Source organism: Toxotes jaculatrix, chromosome 14, assembly GCF_017976425.1.
Source record: "Toxotes jaculatrix isolate fToxJac2 chromosome 14, fToxJac2.pri, whole genome shotgun sequence".
Taxonomy (NCBI): domain Eukaryota; kingdom Metazoa; phylum Chordata; class Actinopteri; family Toxotidae; genus Toxotes; species Toxotes jaculatrix.
The window spans coordinates 9,358,317-9,368,403 of NC_054407.1; the positions used below are offsets into that span (position 1 = coordinate 9,358,317).

The 10,087-nt window shown below is 41.3% G+C and overlaps 2 protein-coding genes across 2 annotated transcripts; both read left to right on the plus strand.

Annotated features, from left to right (window-relative positions):
- The first annotated feature begins 3,176 nt into the window (after nucleotides 1–3,176).
- On the plus strand, nucleotides 3,177–3,908 carry LOC121193273 (transcription factor Sox-14). Its single transcript, XM_041055501.1, has one exon. The coding sequence runs from the start codon at nucleotides 3,186–3,188 to the stop codon at nucleotides 3,906–3,908; it is 723 nt and encodes a 240-aa protein (XP_040911435.1). The 5' UTR covers nucleotides 3,177–3,185.
- Nucleotides 3,909–6,250: 2,342 nt separating this feature from the next.
- On the plus strand, nucleotides 6,251–8,886 carry cldn18 (claudin 18). The gene is made up of 5 exons (XM_041055865.1): nucleotides 6,251–6,470; nucleotides 7,878–8,042; nucleotides 8,269–8,437; nucleotides 8,546–8,659; nucleotides 8,790–8,886. Exons 1-5 carry the CDS (start codon nucleotides 6,251–6,253, stop codon nucleotides 8,884–8,886), a joined length of 765 nt encoding a protein of 254 aa, XP_040911799.1.
- The last annotated feature ends 1,201 nt before the right edge of the window (nucleotides 8,887–10,087 follow it).

Sequence of the window (10,087 nt, forward strand, 5' to 3'; positions counted from 1 at the left end):
AACATTTTCATATTGTTTATTTTTTGTTCGACCAGCAGTATAAATCCCAGAGATTCATATCCAGTTTACTATTAAGTAGAACAAAGAAAAATCAACAACTGAGGAGCTGGAACTAATATTTGTGTTTTGTTCTTAGAATATTATGATTAAAGGATTACCAGATTAAGTTAATTTTCTCTTGATGACCAATCATTTCAGGCCCAAACTGGGCAGTTGCAAAAATGGCATGTTCTGCAGCAGCCTCCTGCTTATATGCATAAAAACAGCCAGTGTAAAGTGGAGCCTTTTGTTCAGGTCTTTTTCAGCAATGTAAAATGATATGCATCTATAATCTATGTAGAATGTAATCTACTCTAAGTGAGTTTTAATAATGGACACTACTGCGGAGCTGCCATTAACCTGAGTCAGAATTAGAGCAGGATCAGTCTACAATGAAGTTGTCAAACACTTCAGTCATTTATAGAAACAAAAGATATGTCATCAATAATCATATTTGCCAATAATAATTGTTAATCAATGCAGTAAATTAGTAGGAACCGGCAGCTTTTTCTTTTTTCTTTTTTCCTCCAGCATGTAGTTGACTTGATAGATTCTTTTCTTGTCAGACGTTGGCACACTCCCCCGGCCCGAGCGCCCGGTCTGCCTCTCTGTGTCATCTTTCATTTCCTTTTCACCCCCAGGTCTTTCTGTACCTGTCAATTTCTTTCTACGGTGTGACTCCTTAATCCACCTGAGTGCATGGAGGACAGTTTTGACATAAGAAGAAAAGATAGACTCCTAAGGAGGGGACCAGTATCTTTAGAGCCCGGGGGATAACCGGATTATGACAGCCATTTTGTGCTGCTGGCAGTTTTTCTTATTACCCATTTTTTCCCCCCCTCATCTCTCCAGAGTTGAAATGCTGCCCTTTCTCAGAAGTCAAGCCAAACACTGACTAGTGCACAAAAAAACACACACATTCTCTGTGTCCAACTAAAACAGCTGAAAGTTTTGTGCAGAGCAAAAATAAAATCTTGTCAAACACAACAAGGAGACAGATCATGTCTCCAAACTGCCCCTTCATGTGCTCCACCTCTCTTGTTGTTGTTCTCAGACAGTTTTCCTCCTCACTATTGAAGACTCTCTAAAACATGGTCCCTCTGTGGAAGTAATCATCGTCTCTGTGTGGTGGTGGGGGCCTCCTGTGTGCGAGGCCTGAACCGACAGCACAGTAGATAACAGCACAGCTCCGAGGAGCCAGATCAACCGCCTGACCCCTGCTGCCAATCACTTTATCCCTCCGGCCCGTCTGCTCTGAGGAAACCAGCAGAAAAACACTCTCTGAAAACATCTTATCATCGCCACCGCTGACGAGGTGTGCACCACCGGATCTTTCATGTCCATTTATTTTGCCTTTGAAGAGGCCCACGGTGCCTTTGATTGTGGGAGGTAAATGAAATAAAGGCCTCCTCCTCGCCTGATATCTGAGTTTATCACCGCTACCAAACCCTGAATCCGGAGATTCAACCAACCGCCACAGGTCTTGTCTACGTGGAAACACATCATGCTTCTGTCATGGTAATAATCCTTTTTCCAAGAAGCCATTTTGGGTGCCTTTGAGGCGGCCTGGAAGCTCCCTCTTAGACACCCAGAGAGTCTGTATTGAATTCCTCCTTGTAAAATGAGCTTGCTCCATACAATAATCCCCTGTTATTACCTATAAGCACCTGCATTTTCTACTGAGCACACATACAGTATCCTGTATATAGTTCATAGTTAAGTTATTGCTCAGGCATTTCTCCATCAATGTCATTTCAATAACAGACGAGTTGGCTAAAGCACATGCTTGATCAGATAAGGTATCGTAATTATGAAAACGGTGACAATCAATGGAGTCACCTGGGGCCAGTGAATTATGGCTGTGATTAATATTGATTTTGTAGACTACGGAGGAGGGAGCAGTGAGCCACTTGTACACATATTAATATATAATGCACCTGCATGGCATCATGGGAAAGAATTTCAATGAGTCGGGTTTTTAAGGCAAGTTTTGAAAAGTAAGAGTGAAAGCTGGGAGAACCCACACGCTGACCTATGGACTTTCATTTTGTTTTAATGTGGGATCACATACAGGGTCATGTTCTCCGTATTTTAGAGGGAGAATTTGGCAATTTTAGAAACTTTGTGGGAGTTACATTCTGCAGTTAAAAAATTAGACAGTTCACAGCCTGAGTCCACTGCTTTGCAACTCATTTTCCATCAGGTTTCACTTATGTCTCCACCAGCATTTTACTCCACGTAGCCTGGGGAAGGCTTCAAAACAGCATTTATAGACTTTCAAGTTGGAGAACAAACTGTTAACTCTTCTGTGAGACAATTATTTTTTTTTTTTAGTTTTATAGTTGTTTTTCTGAGGATTTTTCTTGAAAGAATTGCTCTATTTCAATAAAATTCACAGAGGGTAGCTATGAAGGTGTGTTTGGAGACTATTGACCTCAATGTTTCTAAAAAATCCTGGACGCGGCCCTGGTTTAATGAGATGAATTCAAATGGCCAAAACATACAGCGGCTTCCTCAGAGATCTTCTGAGAAGGACTTTTTTGAGTTTTTTGAGCAAATGAGCCATATGGGTCATTACAGGGCTGTGTGCAGCTGCAGTGGAAAATAACATCCATGCAGCCCTCACAAAACCTTTTAATTTTGTAGTTTTCTGCTAAATGTTATGCAGCAGATTACTTTCCTCCCTGGTTTCCTGCCTGTCTGTCTCAGTAGAGCTTTGGAGAGACTAAACTGTTGGAGAGGAGGGAGTCCCTCAGAAATGTTGTACAGTCACTTTTTGTGAAGGGATTACAGTGCTCTCTCTCTCATTCCCATTGGCTTGGCTCGCCGTGACAGTGGAGTGGTGATGAGTGGTTGACATGCCCAGCATCATCCATAACAAGCTTCCAACTTGACTCCCATTCATGCGCCCAGGCTTTGCGCCTTTTCAGTTCCACTTGGTGCAAAATGCTTCAGTGAGTCTGGAATTACAGTTCCTAGTATTTCCTGGACAAAGAGACAGAGACAGTTTTTCTTAACTCCATCTATCTTTGACACTTCCTCGTCACTTTTTCTTTTACGCAAGAGAGGAGCATGAGCTTCTTGGAGAGCTGACTTACTTTAAAGTAGGATCGCTGTGTGCTTTAATTAATGTGTCAGTTCCTGAAATGGCAAAACCTTTAGATCACATCAAGAGACCCATGAACGCCTTCATGGTGTGGTCCAGAGGCCAGAGGAGAAAGATGGCCCAGGAAAACCCGAAGATGCACAACTCTGAAATCAGCAAGAGACTCGGCGCGGAGTGGAAGCTGCTCTCCGATTCTGAGAAACGTCCGTATATCGACGAGGCCAAGAGGCTGCGGGCTCAGCACATGAAGGAGCATCCGGACTACAAGTACAGACCCCGGCGCAAACCCAAGAGTCTCCTGAAGAGAGACCGTTTTGTTTTCCCGCTGCCGCCTTTACTCGGGGAGGCAGCGGAGCACTTGAAGGGATTTTCCATGGACTCCTTCCTGGTCCCCGGTGATAAAGCCAGAGCTCTCCTCGCTCCCTCCTCCTCCTCGTCCTTCTCTCTACTGGAACCGGTGGCGCAGTTCAGCACCGGAGCTGTCCAGCGGATGGCGGAGATACCGCACACTCTGGCCGCAGGCGCTCTGCCCTACGGCGCGCAAACCTTTGGGTACCAGACCGGTGGGATTGGGGGGCTGGCGTGCCCCGGACAGCACACCCACACCCACCCGTCACCCACCAGCCCGGGATACGTGCTGCCATGTAACTGTAGCCCTTGGTCTGCGGCCAGTTTACAGCCTCAGGTGGCTTATATTCTTTTCCCTGGAGGGATGACCAAGAGCGGCATGGACTCATATACTTCACCCAGCTCCAGCGTGTGACTCACTGGGTAGGAGGACGCACAGGTCACAACGGGAAAAGTTTGCGCACAGGACCTCCCCGTGTAATACGAGAAAAGGAAAAGAACTGGGCTACAATACATGTTTGCATCCTACAAATATCACAGCGAAGCCGCTGACTTTTATTTAATATCCCGTAGGAAAATTATGATGTTTTAAAATGCCATAAACTGCTGTTTTATTAACCCACTGCTGAGCACCAAAACACACTACTTCCTGTCTTATTTGTTATTCCATGTAAATACAGAGTAAAGATTGTAGTGTGAATCTGCTATTTTCTTACTCTTTTGTCAAGAAAATAAATTCAGAACAACTAAAAACTCAGTGCAGGAGGCTTTTCGAAATAAGTGAACAAAATCAAATAGGCCAGCTGACCTTTCTGTCCATATGACCGCCAGTCAAATTAATATAAAAGCTGTTGTGGATATAAGGAAGCCTGCAAGTGCCAATGGGTGTTTTTTTCGGCATGTTTATATATATATATATATATATATATATATATATATATATATATAGAGAGAGAGAGAGAGAGAGAGAGAGAGAGAGAGAGAGAGAGAGAGAGAGCGACATTAAGCCAAATTTTGCATTTTTGATTCATGTATTGTTTTTTGTTTTTTTTGTTTTGTTTTTTTTAAATGGAAATAATAAATGTTTCAATAAAGAGCATTGCTTCTTATTTTTTCCTTTTCATGTTTTCAAAAGACTCTCACAAAGCTATATTTCATACAACCACTTATATTACAGTTGCAAGTGAAGTTGGTAACTGTATTGAAATTACCATTTGCATTTGGGATGATCCAGATCACTACTTGTTTTTGTTTTTGTTTTGTGTTACTGTCACGCAGATGTCATTTCATGTCATCTGAGTTAATCAGCTGTGTTTAAAAAAAAAACTTAGTGGGTATCATTAAGTTAATCTGTGTGGTGTTTTCATGTTTCTGACTGCCTGAGCACTCTGATTTAAACAAACTGCTTTTTCATCTCTTGATAAGGTGCATAAAAATATAGACCAAAGACAAACAGATTTCAATATGACGCAAAAAAAGCAGAAGTCCACAGAAACTGAACGAACATAACAAGATTAAATTTGTCAGTCCCCTCGTGTCTGGTGACTGCTGTATGAGCACTGATGTGTGCGTCCATGTGTGTGTTTGTGAGCGAGAGTGAGCCAGGCTGACGATAAGAGAAGAATAGAAACTTCCCTCCTCCCCTGTTGTTGACAAATTGATAAGGCGAAATCGTGCGAGGTGCTGTTTGTTTCACAGTATGAGAGAGAGAATGAGTCCTCAGACCGAAACCACTGTGCTTTAGTCTTAGTGTACAACAACTGATGTCCTGTATCAGCCTTACAACAGGAATGACCTCTGATGCTACATTTGTTTTTTTTTGTCTTTTTCAGACAGCGCACAGCAGAGTGCAACAAGTGTCCTTGGCTGGACGTGAATTGGGAATGTTGTAATTACACAGTCAGCATCTTAGACCCTTGGCCACCAGGACGCCGTAGTCAGAGGGTTTTCACTTGACGAGAGAGAATGAAGGATGAAGTGCCAAGTTTTAAAGTCCTCACGCTGTTGAGATTTCATCTTGGCGCAGTGTCCTTGAGCAAAACACTTTTAAATACCCAGAGATGCAGCTCTATTGCTGAGCATCAGAGAGAGAAAAGGTTTTACATTACTGGTTTGGTTTGTTAAACTTGATTTTAAAGGTAACACCTTGAGGCCTGATATGAACTTCTACATCCTGTGCAGGATCATGGTATGACAGAGAATCTCCCTTTGTCATGTGTTATTTGTAGTCCATTAAGTTATACATTAATTTCTGCCTCTTCTCTGTGTATTTGCATGCTTGTCTTTCTGCAGCGCTGCATAATTTTTTACTGTGTGAATATGTTGGGTCTGCAAATTACAGCATAACTCACTCACTGAGCAGCTGAACAGTTGGCGCGCTCGCTGACAGAGTCAGTGGTTCAGTTTCCTGTATTTACATTTAAACTGTTAGTTCTCATTTAGGTGCCAGGTGTGCCTATCACTACTGCGTCCACACCTCACAACACAAGGTAGCCCAACCCATATCTCTGTATCACCCACTGGGTGAAACCCAACCGCCTCCACCCAACGCCACCATCACTACAAAGCGCCACTTTGCCCAGTTTCATTCTCCTTCTGCACACCACACACCTGCGCACCATTGGCACCTTTTACTTAAACACATTCACATATGCAGCTGTACTTTAAATATTAGGACCTTTATTTAAACTGCACACACACACACACACACTGTGCCTCCCAGGTATTATTTTCTAATTTCTGAAGAAGAACACCACAATGGCGCCATCAATTCTGCAGAATGGTGGATTCATTTTGGGCTTGATCGGTGCAGCAGCCCTCATCGCAGCCACTGCCATGAACAACTGGAGTGTCAAGGACAGGCAGGGCGATGTGGTGACATCTGTTTACACCTACAAGGGTCTGTGGCGAGACTGTGAGACGGCCTCCTCTGGATTCACTGAGTGTCGCCCGCTCTATGGCGTCCTGGGCTTTTCAGGTAGGACCTGACTCTCACGCATCTCTTCACATCCAAACTGGTTTCATTCATAAAGTAAACATATTCAAACTGTCAGGAATTAGTTTCCTTCACCTTCAAGGCCACAGCCTCATGAGGTTTTCTTACCCAGGAAAGTCTCATTTCTAATCTTAAAAGATACAGTTAGATGTGTGCTGATCACAGGAACAATGACGCAGAAAGAAACAACAGTTTAAAAAGTCTTAGGAGGAAGTTCTCCCACTGCCAGTCAAGATCCAAGAGGGCCTCACAAGATCTTCTCAAATGACAAGGCAGGTGGTTTTTAAGGTGCAGAGATGAGTCTCGTTCAGTTTCTGGGGCTCATGAAAGTTCCCGAACAAACATATTGTCATGAAATGTAAATTTTGAACTTAAGGGAAAATTGAGACAAAATGTGTTAAAAGAGTTGATAAAGGAGATTAAAGCACTTCAATTTGGTGTATCTATGTAATTTGAGGTTAATATTGTTGGAGTTTAAAAAATACAAAAAGCAGTAAGAGGAGAAAGACCTGTCAGGACTTTTTCTCAGTAAATTGTTGAAAGGAAAAATCAGATTATTTCAGAGAAAGCTGGAAGAAAAACATTTCTCCCCAGCAGAACTATTTGAAGTAAATTGTTGTTATTTTTTTGAAACATTGTTTTAAAATCATTTTTACTCTCAGTTCCTGTCGTCCGCATACAAACTCTTGTTCCTGTGTCAAGCCCATTCCTATCAGTATTTGCATTGCATTGCAGGGCATTCTGGTCACCACAATGGGCAGACAGGCTGAGAGTTGGTCAATACAGTTATCAGAAACAGAACAAACAACATGTAAAGGGCAGGTTCCTACAACACACCTACTGCAGGAACATACTCACCACATTATTAAATTAAATTCAATTGTTCACTGATGAAGATTAACAGCAGTCTGAGGTTTCAAATTAAACTGCAGGTCACGAGGTACACGACTACACCTAACAGGAAGAACTCTGAATTTTTTATTTTATTTTATTTTGTTTTATTTATTTTTTTATTTTTTAAAGCTGGACATGAGTTATTCTGTAGTTTTAGAAACATCCAGCTGTAGCTACCCTCTGTATTTTTCAAGACATTTGAGGGATTTACTAACCTGGGGTAGTTACACACTGCAATTTCAAAAACACCTGGTGGGTTTTTTTTAGACAACATAAATTTAAATTTGATGACTTTCAGGACACTGGAAAATAAATAATAAAATGTTTTACCCCCTCTGAACTTAATTCTTGGCAGTGTGTAAAATAAAATTCACCAAAAAATGTAAATACATTTGAAATAATTTAAACACTTTAGAGACTTTCTTTTTCTGGGGGTGGGGGTAAGAACCTTGGGAGAATTTGGAATTTGGAGAACACGTGTTTTCCGCCCACTAGGTGCCTTCCAGGCTGTGCGAGCCATGATGATAGTGGGTGTGGTGCTGAGCGTGCTCGGAGCAGTGGTATCAGTTTTCTCCCTGACCTGCCTCAAAATGAGCGAAATGGAGGACACCACCAAGGCCAAGATGAGCCTCACCGCTGGAATCATGTTCATCATCGCCGGTACGGGTAGAAATTTTGATAAACACGAGTACAGCTAAAAAGGATCTGAATTTTAACTTGTAAAACCCAGTGTGAATCTCTTCATTTCACGTCTATCATTTTGTCACTTTGAATTCTCTAATTATTAAGCTTCTTATGTTGCAGGGGTAGAAAATATTAACAGCTTCTCTATGAAGTTAATCAGTCACTGACTTCCTGTCCACGTCTCTGTGTACCCCTCCCTCAGGTGTGTGTGGCATTGCAGGAGCTTCCATCTACGCCAATCAGATCGTGGCCAGTTTCAGGATGTCCACCTACTCCAACTATGGTGGAGGAGGAATGATGGGCGGAGGGATGGGGATGGGTGGAGGAATGGGAGAAATGGGAGGAATGGGAGGAATGGGAGGAATGCCCACGTATGATATTAAGTTTATTACTTTGCTTCTGTTTTCATAATCTCCATATTATTCACATGCTGGATCCATATTTTTGCTTTGCTGAATTGTGTTGTCTGTCTTTACCAGATACACATTTGGCCCTGCACTGTTTATAGCCTGGATAGGAGGAGGCGTCCTGCTTGTCGGTGGCGTCCTGAAGTCTCTGGCTTTCAGGGAAATGGTGAAAGATGAAAAACAGAGGTGAGTCCAACAGATGTTGACAGTAAATGATGAGAATGTAGCCACACTTTTTAAATTCATGTGCTTTGACAGAAGATACATAATCACAATAGAATTACCTTTATGTTACGTGTTGTCTCTTTCCTTTCAGTTACCCTGGGGTTGCTTACAAACCTCAGTCCCGCACCAAAACTGACCTGGACAATCAGCATTCAGAGGGCGGCAAGAAGGAGCAGAATTATGTGTAACTTGAAGCAAAGCCTCAGCACTGACATTTCTTTTTTTTTTTTTGCTAAGCTGTGCGCTTTTTATCTTTTCACATGAAGCATGCTTTGTGGGATGTTTCTTTTTATAATCGCCTCTTATGCGCATTCGATACTGCATCTTTATTTTCTGATAATAGTAGTCTACAATGTGCTGCATCCAAACAGAAGTCCAGGAGGTATAATAAAAAACAAAACAAAAAACCAGGAGTTAGAGATATTTAGTTTTCACATGCACATTTTTAATAGTTACTTGATATTTATAAATGTGCAGGGACTGTATGAAATTGAAGCCTGTTTTCTTTTTTTAACTTCAGTTTTGTTAAATCATTTTATTTTTACGTTTGAAAATAAAAGTGGTTCTAGTTACATTGAGTTTCTGAGTACTGACAGGAAACTGTTTGTTGTTTTAGGACTCAAAAGAATAAGGGAATTTCAAGGAGGATATATCCATCTGTCAACATGCTTGGTTTAAGTGTAGCTATGTGTGGCCAACTAGCAGCGATGATTTACTGTATTTAAACAGCTTATAGTACTTTGCCTTAGACAGAAGCTGTCAACATGGAAGATAAAATCTGAACTGTTTGAGTGTTTTACTTGCTTTTGCTCATGGAGAGTGGTAACTGTATGGAGTGATATGCCAATGTGTGACTTGAGGGGATACAGTACAGTATTTTTATAGTCGATCCTGGGTTTTCATGCTACGAACTTCTGTACTGGAAAAGGGCAATCAAATTATTTTTGGTTTAGAAATAAATAACCCAGCTATTTTTACAGGATTGTTATATAAGAAGGAACTCTTTAAATGGAGAGGGTTTTTTAAATTAACATTTTAAAGGTAGAGTTTTAAAAGCGAAAAAGACTTTTCTTCACAAATACAGAGATTGCTATACTTCAGTTATAGATTAGATAATTAATTTTAGGGATGTGGTTTTAAAAATTACAGTTCCCCTCCACTCAGAAATGTCTTTATTGTGACTTCATTTTTGATCTTCACTGTACATAATGATATTAATTCAGAGATGCATTGAGGAGGGGGTCCTGTTTTTTACAATAAGGGAGAAAAATAGGTTTAATTTAATAATGTATTAGAGATTTTTTTGTGGAAAAAACCCATGAAACACAAATAAATGTGGAGGTCACATGAAAAGTTATAGCAACCCAGTGATTGAGGAAACCTACAGGC

Coding starts and splice junctions, on each gene's coding strand:
- cldn18 (XM_041055865.1), top strand. CDS start 6,251: ATGGCGCCATCAATTCTGCAGAATGGTGGATTCATTTTGGGCTTGATC. Junction 8,043..8,268: donor AATCATGTTCATCATCGCCG/GTACGGGTAGAA, acceptor CCCCTCCCTCAG/GTGTGTGTGGCATTGCAGGA. Junction 8,438..8,545: donor GGAATGGGAGGAATGCCCAC/GTATGATATTAA, acceptor TGTCTTTACCAG/ATACACATTTGGCCCTGCAC.
- LOC121193273 (XM_041055501.1), top strand. CDS start 3,186: ATGGCAAAACCTTTAGATCACATCAAGAGACCCATGAACGCCTTCATG.